Raw genomic sequence first — 17,989 nt, 5'->3', positions numbered from 1 at the left:
ACCGGTACACCTTAAGAAAACGCAATTTTTTATTGCAAGGAAAAATTATTTAAAATTTGATTAAAGTTACGTCAATTGATAAATGCAAATTTTCTTAGAATGTACATATGTGCTTGCAAATGTAAAAAAAAATGTAGGAACATTAGGAATAATTGGCAAAATAAAGTAATCACAGAGCCGATAGATAAATTATTTCTTGCAGTATAAATTCTTGCTTCTGGCCGATCTCAAACATTGACCACAACATTCTTCAATCCAGGAGTGGTTTGTGGTCTGCACATCCTGTACATTGAAGCATGCATCCAAGCATTTCCCAATGTGTGTGAGGGTCCACATGACTCGTTCATTCATTCTTAAATAATAGGTTAAGGTCCTGCCCAGTCACCAGCTGGGGTATCTTCAATTCCAAATTGCATACCTGCACCAAGTGAAAGATCTGATTATATAAATTTCGCACTATAAAACTATGCTCGCCGTTTTCAAGCTGCAAAAAATAGATCATTGGGTAAGATAGGATGTAGAAAAAGTTAAATACAACGTTTACCTTTAGTAGCAAGTGTAGAATTCACAGAGGGAATTATTCACTCTAACGAAGAAGCAATCGAAGAGCATAACCTTAGCCAATGCATGACCAGGATCAGGTATCTAGCGAGAACATTTTTATTAAATATGTAATTTTTGATTCGATTTCTTATTCTTACCTTTCTATCTTCAAAGGTGACCAATTCCCATTTATTTGACCCATCAATGCAAATACCATCGATTTCCAATGTAATTCTATTTTTATGGGCCGTGTAAGTTTTATTGAACCTTTTAACTACCACACCGTCGATCAGTTTGAAATTCTTGGCCAACGGCTGGAGATCTTGATAATGAGCTGTCTTAGCTGTTTGCCATATATCCGCAGCACATTAGTCGAATTCGACAAGACACACTTTTTTGGATTTTCCAGGAGCAGGACTATCGATCTGCATTCAGGATTTGGATATTAATAAATATTAAAGGATATTAATAAATATTGCTCGAATTTTTGTAAGGTGTTTGCTCAGAAAAATGGCCAAAAATCGCAAAAAACAGATAAATGTCCTAATAACTTAGTCATTTGAAGGACGAACTGGACGTCCTTTTGTCAGATTGTAGGCCTTTATGATCCGCTTCGACTAATGCTAACAGATCCTGGAAAGTCCATTAGGAAACTGAGATAAAATGACTTCTGCTTGAGGAAAAATGGCAAATATCTCGCGAATCCTGTGAAGGATCAGGCCGAAAGTGGCGTCACAAAACTCCAACCATCAAGGTCCATCTCCGGTGCAAAGGACTTCCCAGTAGTCCTGTGGAGAGCTGAGATATGAAGGATTTTATGGTTTTTTGGCTACTTGGGACTTAGAAAAAATTACAAGTCCAAAAAAAACAGTGTTGTTCTTGTTGTCCGCTATATTCAAATAATCCAACTGGCAGTTGAATTCAAAAATTCAAATGCCCAAAAGTCCGTTACGCATTTAAAAATAATTTTAAACCAGCCACCTACTAAGTAATTTTGTTGGCCTGGTATTGCATATTTTCTCCAATGCAAATTTAGTCGTTAAAGCTTCGAATTTTGGCGCCCGCTAAATTCGAACAACACCCCTGGCAGTTAACTTTAGTCAATTTCGACAGGACACACTGGTTTTTGTCCTTCAGGATCAGGACTATCGATCTGCATTCAAGGATGTCCTGCCGAACATATTAGTCGAATTTTTGTGAAGGAATGAGTCAGAAAAATGGCAAAAAATCGTAAAAAACTACAAATGTCCTTATAACTCATGTTAAAGACAATGATTATGTCGTTTTGACAGATTTTTTTTCTTAGATGACAACAACAGCAACAACAACAACAACAATTTTTATTTCCGAGTCCCAAATTGAACCAAGTAGCCAAAAAACTGGACCAAAGCCATAAAATCTTTAATATCTCAGCTCTCCACAGGACTACTGATTGTGAGATATCCTTTGCATCAGAGATAGACCTTGATGGTTGGAGTTTTATGACACCACTTTTTAAAGACGATCATGACGCCCTTTAATCACGTTGAAGTTCCGCTTTGACTGGCACTAGCAGAATCTTAAATGTTTTAAAGGATCAGGTGACTCGATCATCTTCGATCTATCTCGATAGTTCTGCGAAGAACCACTTGGTCCATTTTGGGAGTTGGAAAAAATACAGGTCCAAAAAACATAAAACGCCCAAAACAGCGTCATTTTAAGTGCGGTTAGCCGCAAAATAAGTCCACTCAAAAGTCATAAGCGCAACCTCCCGGGTAACTTTTTTATAAACGCCCGAAAGTTTGTGAAATATTTTATCTCTTCATTTATTTAGATTTATTAATTTGTCTGTACCATCATTTCTTTGTTTTCTTGTTACGTTATATGTTTTTTCCTTTTCTTAGGTTTTCTGATTTTCTTGTATGTAATATGCCTTGAGATTTTTTTTCTCGAGTTTGTTTTTTTTCGGTTTTATTTTTTTTTTGTTGTGGGTTTCAATATTACTTTATTTTTACCTTTTTTTATTTTTGCATGCATTTTTTTGTTTTTTTTTCTGTTGTTACCCTTATTACACATACATAGTTACATATACATATATACATAGAATATACATATACATATGCCTATGGTTTCTTTAGATTTTTATTTTCTTGTTTAGAGAGGCAAAAAAAAACTATAAATTTTTATTTCCACTTTGGTTTTCTTTATAAATATCATTTAATTAGGTGACTTAACCTGATGAAGTTCAGTGGTAAGTTTTCATTTACATACATATAATATAATATACATATATATTTTGCTCATTTCTTTAAATATTATATCGGTTCTATTCTGCTTGACCACTATTGTTAGTATTTGGCTTACTTTACGCTTTGAATTTTAAATTGTTCAATTCGTTCATTAAACTCATATATGTATGTATTTTGTTTTCTTGCTTTCCTTTTCATTTTGATGTCGGATTGTGTGTGTGCGTGTATCTGTCTATTTTATTCTTGCTGTGTGTTGGTAAAGTATTTGTATAAGTTTCCGAAAAAATCAAACCCAGAATTGAAAAAAATTTTAAAAAGCAATGTTTTTTATATATAGTAACGCCAGCGTTACAATCGCATATACATATATATATATATATACCATCTCTCTCCATTTAAAGATTTCTCCTCTTCTTGACCATTACATCTTATGTTTTTTTTTTTGTTTAACAACCGTCTTCGCCTGCGTTAATTTTCTATGACGTGTAAATTTTATAATGTTTGTTAATTAGTTTCTGTTTTTTATCTTTCTTATTGGATTTTTGTTGGTGTTTTACATTTCTTTAATTTTTTGATAGTATAAAACTGTTTATCTTTTTTGGAATTTCGCTTTCACTTGCTTTAAATGTATATTGTAATTTTGTATGTGAGAATATTTTTGTGACTGTGTGTCGGCTTGTCTTTTCATTAAATAATTTAGCAAAAAAAAAAAAAAAATTCATTTACAACTATAATATCAGACAAATGTTTCTTTTTAATTTGTTCATCTACATTTATCTGTAGACGTTTTTGTGTATGTATGTCCTTCTATACAATACATATATAGATTTATATAAAGAACATTGATATCTCGATATTTGCGGCACATTTCCATTTACTTTTTTGAAACAAACAAAATATATTTAACTCTAATTATTTGAATTCTCGTATATATATACATACATATACATTTATATAAACATATATATAAACATATATGTATATATATACATATATAAGTGTAGATATATATATATATAAAGAGCATATGTGTATGTGTGTGTTTCTTATCATCAATTTCAGTCAACAAACTGGGCAACCTCATTGGCCACAGCCATCGAAATTGAGTTAGACACGAGTTTAGTTTGAATTCGATATCGAGTTAAGGTGTGGTTTAAGCAAAAAATAGATCAAGATAATGCTTATATGTAACACATACATGTATATATCTCTTCGTGTGTGTCACCCTAATCACTAATTATGATTCAGGACATCCTTTTTCATATTTATTAAATTGCTTTTCTGCTTGCGTTTCGGTTTACGATTTACGATTACGGGTATTGGATCTAATAAATTCATCAAGTATACACTAAATACACATACAACAACATATGGGATATAAGTTAAATACTTTTTTTCTATTCTATTCTGTAACTGCTGCCATATGGCATTTTATATATGTATGTATGTATTAATGAATTGTTCTTTGTATGTCTTTAGATCTATCTATGTATGTATGTATGCATTGTATATGGTATATAATGTGTAATACTCTGGTAAATTACAAATTTATCTGGGCATAATTATAATAGAGCTACGCACATGCACACAAAAATACATATATAACTCTATCTCCAATTTTTGGTATTACATGTAGTATGTATGTATATATTAGTTTATAAGTATTGCCTGATCGCGATTGTTGTTCATTATCCACGAATCGTATTAAAAATTCGTTGGCAAATCAATTGAGCAAGATTTGATTTGCGGTTTTTTTGTTTTGTTTAAACACAAACCGTAAACATATTGCGAAGTGCAATCTTCTCTGTATACTAAATGTTTGGCATGGAATCTGTTTAAGTTATACGAAAATCTGGCCAGTTTTGCGAAAAAAATTAAGTTTTAGCATTTTTAAGTTATCGATTGAAGGAGTTTTAAAATTGTTCAACCTGGGCTGGCAAACTTGGCTCTAAACGCAATCTAATTATATTAGCAATCCCAAGTTATTAAATGTGATTAATTTTCCATTTCAAATATTCTCATTCATTTTTTTCCCATTTGGTTTTGGTTTATTTTTTGTTGTGATCCGTATAGGCCAATTACAAATACAATTAAGTGAAATTCGCTTCGGTAAGTAATTTTATTAATTAAATGTTTTCAGTTTTTTTCTGACTTTTTGTTTTTTTTTTTTTTTGTTTTGTATTTTAATGGAGAGAAAAAAGTCGATCTATGTTTGTTTGTTTGTTTTTTGTTTTTATTTCTTTATTTCACTCAATTATGGTTAAAGTAGCTTTTGTAGTCGTTTGTTTGTTTTAAGTTTGCCATGGACATTTGCCGTCTTGAACTATATTAAAGTTAATTATATCAACTATATACATATATATGGTTGATATACTTTACTTTTGTTTATTATGTGATGGTGGTTTATATTTGGTTTCAAAAGTAAATCTGAAGCGCACATTTACAATGCTGCCTAAATTGCTATAAAGTATTCCATTCATATGTTTTCATATACATATATGTATATCTATATATATATAATTAGGTTTCTTCATTGGTTGCTTAGTTACTTCTGATTTTTTTTAATTTAACACACATATTTATCATCATCATAATCATCTGCCTGTATCATGTACACATACAATAATTCTCTTCTATAACTTCAATAGTGCATTTGAATAATTCATTTGTTTGTTTGTTTTTGGTTTTTGTTTTATTTATGATATTTTTAGACCATCAAGGTTCATGTATTTGTTTAAAGGTATATACATATATATATATATATATATATGTGTACATATTTATATTCATATATATATAAATATATGTAATAAAAAAATATATATAAATAAAGATTTCAACAAAATTGTCGCGGATCCTGCCCGCTTAAACACAAAAAATTAAACATGTGTATGTGAACGTGGTGTAGTGTGTGTTTGTGTGTAGATGTGTTTTTTATGTGTACATATGGGGGTTTTTAAACTCAGGAGAGAAAAATCAATCAATGAATAAATTAATAACAATTAACATAATAGTAATATGTATAGAAATATATATATACAATATATATATATATATATATATATATATATATATATATTTTTATATATGTGTAAAAAGGGATCTAGTGTAAATTATGCGTTCTTCTTTTGTTGATAATTTGGCCTGCCACATTGATCGGATCCTATTTAAACGCACCAGCGTACGGATCGTGACTATATATACACAAATAGGTATATATATATATATACATATATATTTAGAATTATAGTATATGCCTAGTTGGGTATATATTTGTATATATGTATACATATATATATAGCCAATGACTTTTTGTTTTTTTTTTGTGTATTCTTGTTTTTGTATTCTAATTTGTGGGTTTAAATGTTATACCCCTGCAATATCTCTTGGATTGCATTGCATAAATCAACATGATCTTGATGTTGTCTCAAATGCGATTCATCTACTTCCACAAATATGAATTTTATTCACACTGTTTATAGGAATCGTAATTTATTCAGATTGGGCAATTATATCGTAATAGATCTGAATAGAAATGTTACGTTATATTGAACATTTTATATTGCCCTGGACAGATACATAGATCATTCATTGCAACTGCAAGGGTATATCAGCTTCGGTGGGCCGAAGTGTCAGCTTCCGATATATTTTTCTTGAAAATGAAAAATTGATTTTTGCTTGTGCTTCAATTTTCAATTTTTCTTTTGGTTATATTTTTTGTAGTTTTTTTTTTTTTTGTAATGGAAAAAGTCTTTTTGTTTGTTGTTTTCGCAAATTTCTTTTGCATTCTCATTCTCATTTTCATTTCTTAAGCTTATCAAATAAATAACTTTTGCGAAGACTGTTATTAATATTTTCTCTGTTTGTTTTTCTTGTGGAAGCAATTAAATAATTTTCTGCAAAAATTTTGAACCGAAAATTCTTATGTTTAGTTTCATTTAAGTATTTTTTTTTTTTTTTGTTTTGTTTCTTTTTTTTGGCTTCAGTTTTTTGTGTGTTGTGTTTTGGTTTTTAAATTCGAGTCCAACATTTAAATTATTTACAAATAATATTACAAAAAAAGACTATTAAATAAGCTACAGTCTGGCTGTAGACTGGAACCATTTTCCTTTCATTTAATAGTTCTCCGTTTTTTATTTTATATTTGCTTTGTCTAATTATAATTTTAAAAAATGTATGTATGTATATATATTAAAAAAAACTTTTTGCAAATAATTTAAATAGTTTTCAATTAATATAAAAAAAGAGTTTTCAACATTTGTTTTTCGCTGGTTTTTGAGTTCGAAATTTAAAAACATTCGCTTTGCCTTCTTGGCCATCAGTTTCACTCTTTTTTCCATTTGTTTCACATTTTTGTCAATAGATTTAAAAAAAAAAAATAAAACAAAAACAAATTGATTTAAATGTTTAGTTCTTAAAATAAAATGAAGAATAAAAACTGTGTTAAAACAAATCATCAACATCATCTTTTCCATTGTTAATCAACAAAAATCGTCTATGTATAATTTGAAATTTCATCTCTCTATTTAGTTTCGGTTTTTTTTTGTTTTCATAGTTTTTCATTTTTTTCTCTTCCTCTTTAGTTAAATATGAATTATTTACTTACTTTTCTTAGTTTATTTGTTTTGTTTTTTTTTTCTTTTGTCTTGAATTTTCTTTTAGTTTTGTTAAGAATATGTTTTTGGGTTAATGAAAATTTGAATCTGTTTTTTTTTTGGTTTTTCTTTCAGTATATCTAGTAATAGTTCATTCAACATCAATCTCATTTTTCCATTAAGTAAATTTCTAATTTTCTTTTGTTGGCTTTCTCTCATTAATTTGTTTTTCTCTTTATAAGTTAAACGGTACTTTCGCTATTGCTGTTTGGTTTATATGCATTAAACATTTGTTTAACATATATAAGTAAGTATATATATAGATTTTTTTTTTTTTGGGGGGGGTGTGTTTTTGGTTTTTTCTCCTTTTTGTTTTTTGTTGCTGCTTTTAATAATAGTCACTAACGTATTAGGAAAAAGTTGTGAACCTTTTCCGTTAATTTGCGATAAATTCCCACGACTCTCCGTCACATTCCACCGTGTTGCGATTGATTTTGACTTCCAGACGGTTTAACACCAGCTCCGACACCCCCGCCGCCATCGATACTACCAGCTGGTGTAGTTGTTGTTGTGGCATCGCTCTCATCGCATTCCTCCAGTTCGGCCAAATTCTCCTGATCGGATTCTTCCAGTGTTACCTATAAGGTACAAATTTAGATGTAATCAGATGCTCCAAGTCGGATTTTCAAATTATCTACATTCTTCGTTCTACATTAACATTAATAGTGGGTTGGTTTCACTCACTTGAAAGCGTATCTTTTCATCTTGTGGCAAATCATCGGCAGCCGATGGCGGCGGTGATGGTGGTATCATGCTCTGATAGTAGTCTCTGTTCTCTTCAAGCGTATCGAGTATATCCTGTGCATCGGGATGCACCAAATCGGCCCAAGTCTCCCACAGTGGATGGACAATGTAATCGATGAAGCCCACTTGGGATTTCTCAATCGTGGCATTGTGACGATCGCACATGGGACTAATATCCATGCCCGACTCGCGCTCCTTATCTCCTTGTAGGAAGAACTCCTCCATGAGTAGAGCCACCCATCGTTTGTAAAGCGGTAAAGGTTTGGTGGGATTGCTGAGATCAGCGCAATGCACCAGATTCTCGAGCACCTGCACAATAATGAAAAAGACAGAGAGTGATTCAGAATTATAAAGAGTTTTTTAATCTCTTTTTTCGGCTTTGTACCTGTATGCGATCGGTGTAGTTGTCAAGCAGCAGCACCCCGGAGCCGGCTACTTTCTTGGTTTCCACCATTGTCTTCAAATCGGCCAACAGACTCATGTGCTTGGACATATCCGTGGACAGCACAATATCAATAACCATTTTCCTCAATGTTTGGCGTTGTTTCCTAAATGGTAGAGAATATAGATATCCGTTCCATCCACCGAATTCAGTTTTCCCAAACAAGTCAAAATGAACTTACTTTTGCATATTACAGAATATATCACATCCTTGATTTTGCAATAATTTAAAGGCAACAGCTAAATGGTGATTTTCCAAAACAGATTCGTCATTGTACATTAATGCTAGTTCGGAACCTACGCCAAATAAATTAAACAAAAAAGTTAAGTGGCAATCGATTTGCTGTCTGTACGCAAAAGACTCACTTGAGTTAACCAAAAACTGATTGGTTAAGCCAGGATGATCAACATCGTGTATACAAGCGGCGAACAATGCACCGCCTACTTCGAGTGGAGTGAATACGCCTTCCAGTGCCGGTGTATTGAGTAGCACATTTGTACTCTGTGTCACGTCAGCAGCATGCAGTGAATTGTGAAACGGATTGTCTTTGACGTAGTGGTCCTCCAGAGTAGTCATAAAGTTAAGAAAAGTTTTCGGTGGTATCATAAGACTGGTCAATAATTCTCTACTCTGTAAGTTGACAAGAACAAAAAAGAGAGTTCACCAAGTAATAAGAATAGGATTTTCGTCAACTCATTGACAGACGCACCTGAAATATGGTGTATGCCACACAGGTGAGCGGACGATTGCAACTTAAATCGCCAATTTTAAAGATCTCAATGCCCCAGGTATCTAGCTCGCCGAGTAGGGTGCCCAGCTCATTTTCTCTGGGCGTTTCCACACCGAATGTGGGCAACCGTTCACCAGTGAAGCTATTCGTATGGGATAGGGGACGCTTCACACCGCTTATCTGTGACATGGGCGGACCTCGCGGTGAACGTGATCGTGGATATTGCTGCTGTTGTTGTTGCTGAGCGCTATTGGCTGCTGCATTGGCAATGGCATGCTCCGGATTATCATCCACACGCAGGGAGGGTAAATCGAACTCTTGCTGCTTGTCTGTCAAGGAGAAAAAAAAAGAAAAAAACGCACTTAATATATGACGAGTGGAAACGGATTTCAAATTTCGCACATGCACCCTCAGGGGAATAATATGCGCTTCATGTGCCAGCAGAAGCAGTATAAGAAGCCGAGCTAAAACAAAAACTCTGACTGACATCAAAGGCAAGTCTCGTATTTCTTCCTCATCAGCAGCCAAGCCCATTTCAGCCCCTCTCCCACGCTCGTCTCCCAACCACCCATTTGTTGTATCCATCTCATCATTTTGTTGTTTAAACAAGCATAAATATTCAAGAGAGTTGGCAACAGACAAAAAGCAAAGAATACACAAAACACAAGAAAAAAACAATGAACTTTCCTATTCAAAATTCCATTGCCTACTTTTAGGTTTCTCTATGGAAGTGTATGTTTGTGTGTGAGTGCGTTGGTGTTTCGCAAATTCAAATTGCCTGTGCATAAATTAAAATTCATTTCAAATTGCGTTGCAAAACGAAAAAAAAAACATGCTAGAAGACTGAATAATCTGTGTATGGATTTATCCGCCATGTGTGAACAAACTTTGGCAACACTATAGCATACATTAGGGATTAGATTTAATTGTATAAATTTCACAATGGTCTCCTCTAATTGCCCAACGATATATGTTCAGATTTTGTTAATTTTCTTTAAACTTGCCATAAATAAAAGAGCAGAACGAGAGACAGACTTTACTTGAATTTCATAGTAATGATGCATAAATTTTATTCAATCACATCACATGACCATCATCATCACCATACATAATTCTTGCACTGCCTGCAGGGATTCTCTTTCGTCTCTTTTTCTCTCGCCACCCATCTCCTCTTGTCACATGATTTTTTATTCTTTTTTTTTTGTTCCTCTCATGTTTTGCATATGTTAAAAGTTCTGATTCCGATTTCAGGTGCTTAACATGCTGTGGGTAGATATATGTACATGCTTATGTATAGGTACATTTACATACATATATAGATCAAAGCTTTATGAGCTTTTTCCATGCTATAGCAAACAACGGCTCCTCTTTTCGACCCCTTTTCTACCCCTTGGTGCCTACTGTTGTTGCCATCGTTTTTGTGTTTTTTTGTTTTGACTTTTCCCGAGCCTGAGCCGGCGTCAACGTTGGCGGCTTCTGTTTCAAATGAAGTGTTACAAATGGACATTAGGCGTGTGCGAGTCTCGGACCCTAAATGCGATTTTATGCTTGATAAACTACAATAACAACATAAAGAACAACACCAACAAAAACAGCAGAAGTAAGAGCAACTAATATAGGCCTGAAATTTTAGTAAAGAGCTGGTCGGCCGGTAGGTCTGTCGGTCGCTTAGGCCTCAGGATTCTAGTCAGAACTTAGGAATCCAGCGAAGCAGAAATATGGACAAATGTGCAAATATGCCATCAACCTACACCCACACGCACACACACTCTTACAACCAAGCCGTCCAGTCCTTGTTCAAAGCGTTAAAGTCTATTGATAATGATTAAAACCATTAATAAATTAACAGCTAGGAGACACTGCAATAAATAATTCTGGGATATTTTTGACAAATTATTTGCGATATTATCAGACTCTTATCTTAGTTTCTTTTTTTTAGAATTAATATGATTAAATTTAATCAAGGGTATTTCATATTCGTCAATAGTCACTAATCTATTTCTACCAGCTTTATTCTCCCTGTGTTCTCTTTTTCAATTCTTTCTTCTTTTGGGTTGTTTCTGGCTTTAGCTGTGGGCAGCGGCACCTTTGTTTGAAAAACGCTTCACCCCCCCTGTTATCGCTGCTGTTGCCCCTACTGACCCGTCACGTTGAGCGCCACACAAAGTGGCTTTGACCGAAAAACAGAAATGGACTGCATGGGGACGGGTTTCTTTTTTTTTTTGTTCTGTTCTTTTATACGTTTTTGGGTTGGCTTCCAGGTTAAACAATGAAATTTCCACTTCATCTGTTTTTATGCTGCTCTGCATAATTTAATTTTGCACTTTCAATTCTCGAACGGCGCTCGGCGCACGGTTTTTCGTTTCTTTCTTACATTTTTTGCATAACTTTTGCTGCTGTTGCCGTTTACTCTAATTTTAAGGGTGCATGTGGTTGTGAATGCTGTGTATAGGAGGGATGTGGCGAGGTTACTTCAACTTTTTCCTCTTATTCTATTCTCCTCAATTTCTTTTCCTCATTTTCCATTTCTATTCCATCATTCCTTCTTCTGGTGTGTTTTTTTCGTTTTTTGCTGTGGTTAATGCGATTTTATTGCATACTTTTGTACGCTAAACAAAAAGGAGGACAACTCGAGAAAAAGGAATTGCAACTAGGAAAAACTTCTTGAATAACTTTCAGCACATTTGCATTCGCCTTTCCATTGATGATGATAGAGCGTAGAGAATCTAGCGATGGTAGAGATGAGAGGGACAACAATGGAATTGGGTGAATAAAGAGCGACCAATAACCAGCACATAATAGCAAAAACGGTGGTGATGGATTTTCAAAATTTGAAAATAAACTTTTTTTGCAACACCCAAGAAACGCAAGAGGGAGAGAGAAAGAGAGAGAGAGAGCGAGAGTGAGAGTGAGAGCGAGACAGGCGATAAAAAGATTGGTATGTGAAGTTTTATAGATCCGAAAAGCTTTTCATTTCTTTTCGTGTCTTTTTATTTTTTCTTCCCTTGCGTCTTCTACGCCATTAGTATGTAGGTAGTATTAAATTGTAATTCTCCAGGGCAACAACAGTAAGCTATCATTTAAATCAGCACAATTCAATCACAGTTAGGGATTAAACATACATACAAACCGCCAAACATTTGTATGTATATTCAAATATGTTTGTATATAATAGAAACCATAAACCGATTAAGGAATATTCTAACTGCTGTACATTCGAAATTTAATGCTTTAGAATTTAACAATCAATTTCACTAGTATTGAATACCAACACCATTATCTATTTCAAGATTTTGAAGCGTCTCTAGGAATTTCGTTTACCCCCGGAACCAATCAAAACCCGTAATCTAATAACTAAAACATCATGCTAAAAAAGATAGAAGAGAATACATAGGTTTTTTCGTGTAGGATGAGATAACTCCAAGCTAATATCTGAATACGATTAAGAATAAACATATATTTATATGATTGTTCCTTTAAGTTAAAGCTTACCCAAAAATGTTGAACAGATATATTCGGAAATTTGATTTCCCGATCTGCTTGATTCGCTAAAGTGTGATAGCTCCTTGTTCAGCATGCGCTTGAACTAAACAAGACAAAAATAAATAATTTTGATTATTTTCAGGGACTATGTTATTTGGGTTGAATGGGGATTACCTTAAGGGAAGCCATGTCGGAGACACTCCGGTGCGTTTGTATGGTCTCCAGTTGATCCAAACACCAGTCTAACTCCTCAATGGTATCGGTGGCCAGGCGTGTGTATGCCTCATCTCCTTGGGCCAATTGGACGCCACTGACATTGCCGGCACGTCCAACAGATGATGACTGAGCTGGCCGCCTGGATCTTGGTTGATTAATAAATGGTTTTCCACACACACGAACACACACACACGCACACAAACAGAGAGAAAAAAGAGTGGTCGGGACGGTGGATAGTGGGAGGGACGGTGGAGGGTTTCATATTATGGTATAACAAACAAACAACAATTAAAATTACAATAAAAAGAGAAACAATAAAATGTGGTTAGCATGAAACAAAAGGGAAACAATTATGAGGACACAGCAAGAATGAAAAAGGATAAAATAAACGCAATTGATAAATGCAAAAAATCAGTGATAAACGACAATTGGTGGTGGCAGTGGTGGTGGTGGAAGAGATAGGGATGAGTGGAAGGGAGTTATTTTTAACGATTAATACAACATTGAGATATTTGAAAAAGTTATTTAAAATAAAATCAGTACAATTAATGAGGAACACACATATAAGTATTTAGAATGAATAAGGCAAATACGAGGGGGAGAAAGAGAAAGAAGAGAGAGAAATACAGGGAGAAAAAAAGAAAGAGATAAGGAGAACATATAGAAAATACATACAATATTGGAAATTGTGTACAGTTCATAATTTTAATTTTAATATAGAAATACTTTTGATAGTCGAAATCTTTTTATACAAATGGTTTACATTTTATGTAGGGAACATTTACATTAAGTTGTAATAACATTAAGGAAACCAGTGACTTCAGCTAAGCCGATTACCGAATGAATCAACGTCTGAGTAATCTCATTGATTAATTTTATATTAATTGAACTATCTGAAAAGTTTTAAACGATATGTCGTTATAGACAGCCTAAGGCTATTTGGATTTTTTTTTTGGTTTTAAATAATTATGTAAGAAAGAAACAAGAAGCCTTTTCAAAAAATTCGTTAAAAATCTCTACAGTTTTCTCTTATATTTTTATTTATACTGGAAAGGCATGTGATTTAGTTGATTAGTCTATTAGGGTATCCAGGTCATTCGAAGTTGATCAGTTGTTAGTTCCGCAACTTAATTTACAATGGTATTAGATATATGTACATATATATGTATGTATATTTATTATTATGTGACTGTGTGAAGGGGTGGGAATGGGTGTTGGTCGCTTTTATTTATTTGGTTATTGGGGGGTTATTCACACACAAAGTTCGTATGGCAGCGGCCATCCAATGAAATGAAAGCTTCCTGGTTGAATAACCCCCCTTTTTTGGCAACACCCGCACACCACCCACAGCCAGATAAACACTCATTGAACTTAAACAGAAAATGTTTGAGCTAAATTTAAAGTTCGTCGGAAATAGAGAGACACAGCAAACAATCAATTTAAAAGAAAGACAAATTTTCTCAAAGACCACGCAGAAAAATAAAATGTCTTCAAAAATTTTTAAATTGATATTTTTAAAACATATCGCGTCAGTATTTTCTGTTGAAGTCGAGGGGCTGACTGAGTGAGCGATAGTGCCGTGGTCTTGGGAGGGGGGTTTCTGTTGAACCTTTTTCTGCTTTCTCAGGTTTATTTTTGGCTCATCATTAAAAATCTTTTTAATTATTAGATAAAAATGTTATGGTTGTTGTTGTTACATTTCTGTGGTTAATTAATTTAAAAAACAAATAGCAACACATTGACACAGCCGAATAGAGAAAGAAAGGGAGGGAGAGATAGAGAATAATTTGGAGAATAACACAGAGAAACAACAACGAGAGAAGGAGAAAGAGAGAGAGAGAGAGAGGGAGAACGAGCAAGAGAGTGTTTGTGAGAAAGGGGAAAGGTAAAGAGGGAAGCTAGCAACATTTAGTTATTATTTCAGGCATGGAAATGTTAGTACTTAGTAATAGAGACAACCAGTGGTCTGAGTCAGGGACGGTGGGATGGCAGGGGGTGAGTAGGTTTCCAAGGTCACGGTAGCACACTTACTTGTTTGATGCTGGAACATTTGTCAGACTTAATAAATTGTTGCGCACTGAACGTAAACTGGCTAAAATTTGGGCAAACGGCGTCACAATGAGATCCTCGCCATGGCTGTAACAAAGAAAGAGCAGTTGCGAAATTTTGAATAATTTTTTATTGCACCAACAAAATACAAAAGTATTTTGTATATTTATTTTATTTATTTATTATAAGAATATTTATTTCTTTGTAATCACTATTTACCTTTAGCTAAAAAAAAAAACGAAAAATGAAAAAAAGACGTATGAATGAAAACATGCCAAACTAATAACAACGAGTGTGATTAAGCATTCGCTACTCATCAGTTAAATGTGTTACACTTAAAATTAACCAAATAGATTCTTAGCCAGGACCAGACCCAGACCTCACAGTCAGGTCAATTTTAATGAAGTAAGTAAGTCGTCTCGCCGACTTAGATATACCATACACCAGTGAAGCAAATATTTCAAATTTATTAAACAAATGCATTTACACATGCATATCTTAGTATCTCGCTCACTCAAGCATACGAGCACCCTAGCGCCCCCACCAGACAACGGCCAACTCCGGCCTTATGGAAAAACGTTTATATGCATATCTTGGCTATTTTTATTCCGATTTTGATCAAAGTTGGTATTTTGCTGGATATATGTAAGTATCAAATTTATGTGCGCCACACTGCACAAGGTAGAAAATTACCGGAGATAATCGAGTTTTTCAAATTACGGGGGCGACAAGGGGCGTGGCAAAATATTTACACATAAAAAATGTGCGCATTTACTAAGCAAATATACGTACCAAATATTGTGTCTCTAGCTAGAATAGATGAACGCTTTTTTTAATTGCGGTGGCGGAAAGGGGCGTGGCAAAAATTTTAAATAAACTGGATCACTTTACACACTACACTAGCTTTTACAGTCTCCGAGATCTAGGTGTTCATACGGACAGACGGACGGACAAATGGATATGTCTAGATCGAGTAGAGTATTGGATCTGGATATGGTTGTGCATGAATCTTGTTGCATATTTTGATAAACTTTAACCTTTTAATAGTTGTTCTTACACTCCTAAAAATCATAATCAATTGATAAACATCAAATACAAAGCAAAATTTTGTTTCTAGACATCTCGTACTCGAAGATGGAGTTTGTTTGTACAAAGACATTTGTTGTCGCTTACTGAGTCGCGTCTGGGTGTTCAGATGTTGATACCCAATCTTAATCCCCAAAACACTATAAGTCGCCTAACGCAGCGCTATTTAAAATTTTTTTTTACTTTCTTTGTTTTTTGTGGCTTTTGTTGTCTGGCTTACATGGGAAAGTTTCGAATGCACATTTAATAAAGAGTTTCCAATAAAATTGTTTCTATTTTTTAATTTTCCGAAACATTCAATTTAGATATTAATTTATTTTTTAGATTTGATTCAAATTTAAATGGCAAAATGTTGAAGCAAAACCTACACATATACATAAACCACCACCCTAATCCTTATATATATGTGAGTGTGTGTGTATGGGTGGAAAATAAAAGGTCAGTGGCTGCCCCAAAAAACAATAAAAAAAAAATACATATATATGTATATAAAAGAACCAATAAACTTAACTTTTGGCATAACGAAGTTTAAATATCCTCTTTTTGAAAAAAAGGATGAAAGAAGGAAATATTTTAGTATATACTGTCGCCTATTACCTTGCAAATATTTATTTATTTTTAAACTTGATTTGCATGTTTGGAACAAATTTCATGGGTTGATTTAAAAAGCAATTTATGTTTTTCTTTCATATGTTCTTAATTATCTTTTTTGACATTATCAAATATTATTTCAATCATATGTAAATAGTATATACAGTGTATAACTAACTTTTGTTAGTTCATTGGTCAGGTCAGACCAAGTTTTGTTTCTGCGACGAATTGGCTCCTTTTAATTTTAACAGCTTTTGCAAAATTCCATAGAAACCCGAAATGGTAAAAATGCTTTTGGGCCACGAGCCACTTGATTTGAATATTTTTATCTCTGTGTGTGTGCGATTTCTAGCTTCGTGCCAAAAAATAAAAACAAGGGAAACGTACAAAGACATTGACAAATAAAAAATGGCATAAATTAATAATAATAAAATAATAAAAAAGCAAAAACAATATATCGTTCCAAAAATAAACAGAAAATAAATAAAAATAAATTAGAAAACGTTGAAAACTTTTGGTGACGTCTTCCACAGCAAGCACTGCTAGAATGGCGCCAAAAAATTTGTCTAGTTGAAAGAATAATGAGGACATCAATGAAGGATGTCCAGAGAGAGACTGAATGGACTGCACTCTCGATTTCGTTTCGTAACTTTGTTCAGGGTACTCGAATAGCTAGTCCAAGATCATAATTCGAGATAACAGTTAGAACGAATAGTTATAATCTATTTTGACTTTTACATTTGAAAGCAAGGAGACATTTGCAACAAAGAGATTTGCCGTTGTTGTTTATTTTCACACAGTTTTTTTTATTATTTGTATTTGAAAGAAACCCTAATTGTGTCAGCACGATGAGAATGAAAAATCAGTTTAACTTTTGAAACGTCTTTGTAAACTTATATATTTTTATTGTATTGAAATTTTGACGCATGTTTAAATTGACCTCCTCTGTGGCAAGAAGCAACAGCAACAACAATGAATGCCAACTCATTTACCACCACTTTGAGGTCGATCGGTTTCCTTCAACCCCCTCAACAAACCGCCATTCACCACTCAACACTACGCCACTCTACTCCACCCTCTCAGCAGTTTGTTTGTTCAACATTTGTTTGCCTGATTTTTGGCACGTCGCTCAATAAAACGTAAAAATACATATATGTACATATATATTTGTGTATTTGTGTGAGCTTTTATATTTATATGTTTGCCCGTATGTGCCATCCAT

The 17,989-nt window shown here is 33.6% G+C and overlaps 1 protein-coding gene and 1 long non-coding RNA gene across 12 annotated transcripts in view; both read right to left on the bottom strand.

Moving 5' to 3' along the window:
- Nucleotides 1-115: 115 nt before the first annotated feature.
- Nucleotides 116-764, bottom strand: LOC124460485. The gene is made up of 3 exons (XR_006954384.1): nucleotides 702-764; nucleotides 545-645; nucleotides 116-484 (listed from the first exon to the last, which is right to left on the bottom strand). It is a non-coding gene; the product is annotated as an uncharacterized LOC124460485 (long non-coding RNA).
- Nucleotides 765-7,732: 6,968 nt separating this feature from the next.
- Nucleotides 7,733-17,989, bottom strand: part of LOC6638088 (cAMP-specific 3',5'-cyclic phosphodiesterase) — a 158,497-nt gene continuing 148,240 nt past the window's right edge. For 7 of the 11 annotated variants that reach the window (XM_047011383.1, XM_047011385.1, XM_015179315.2 and 4 more), the window contains 9 exons: nucleotides 15,073-15,177; nucleotides 13,000-13,186; nucleotides 12,835-12,928; nucleotides 9,322-9,671; nucleotides 8,978-9,242; nucleotides 8,794-8,908; nucleotides 8,556-8,718; nucleotides 8,111-8,479; nucleotides 7,733-8,004 (listed from right to left, as the gene is read on the bottom strand). In XM_047011383.1, the coding sequence (XP_046867339.1) occupies nucleotides 7,834-8,004; nucleotides 8,111-8,479; nucleotides 8,556-8,718; nucleotides 8,794-8,908; nucleotides 8,978-9,242; nucleotides 9,322-9,671; nucleotides 12,835-12,928; nucleotides 13,000-13,186; nucleotides 15,073-15,177 (1,819 nt within the window). In that variant the 3' untranslated portion in view covers nucleotides 7,733-7,833. Of the gene's footprint in view, nucleotides 8,005-8,110; nucleotides 8,480-8,555; nucleotides 8,719-8,793; nucleotides 8,909-8,977; nucleotides 9,243-9,321; nucleotides 9,672-12,823; nucleotides 12,929-12,999; nucleotides 13,187-15,072; nucleotides 15,178-17,989 lie in introns of those variants that run through there. The other 4 variants (XM_047011384.1, XM_023175736.1, XM_023175751.2 and 1 more) reach the window with 2 other exon arrangements.

Source organism: Drosophila willistoni, assembly GCF_018902025.1.
Source record: "Drosophila willistoni isolate 14030-0811.24 chromosome XL unlocalized genomic scaffold, UCI_dwil_1.1 Seg141, whole genome shotgun sequence".
Taxonomy (NCBI): Eukaryota; Metazoa; Arthropoda; class Insecta; order Diptera; family Drosophilidae; genus Drosophila; species Drosophila willistoni.
Note: the sequence above shows the minus strand (reverse complement) of the source record. Positions and strands in the feature narration are given on the sequence as shown.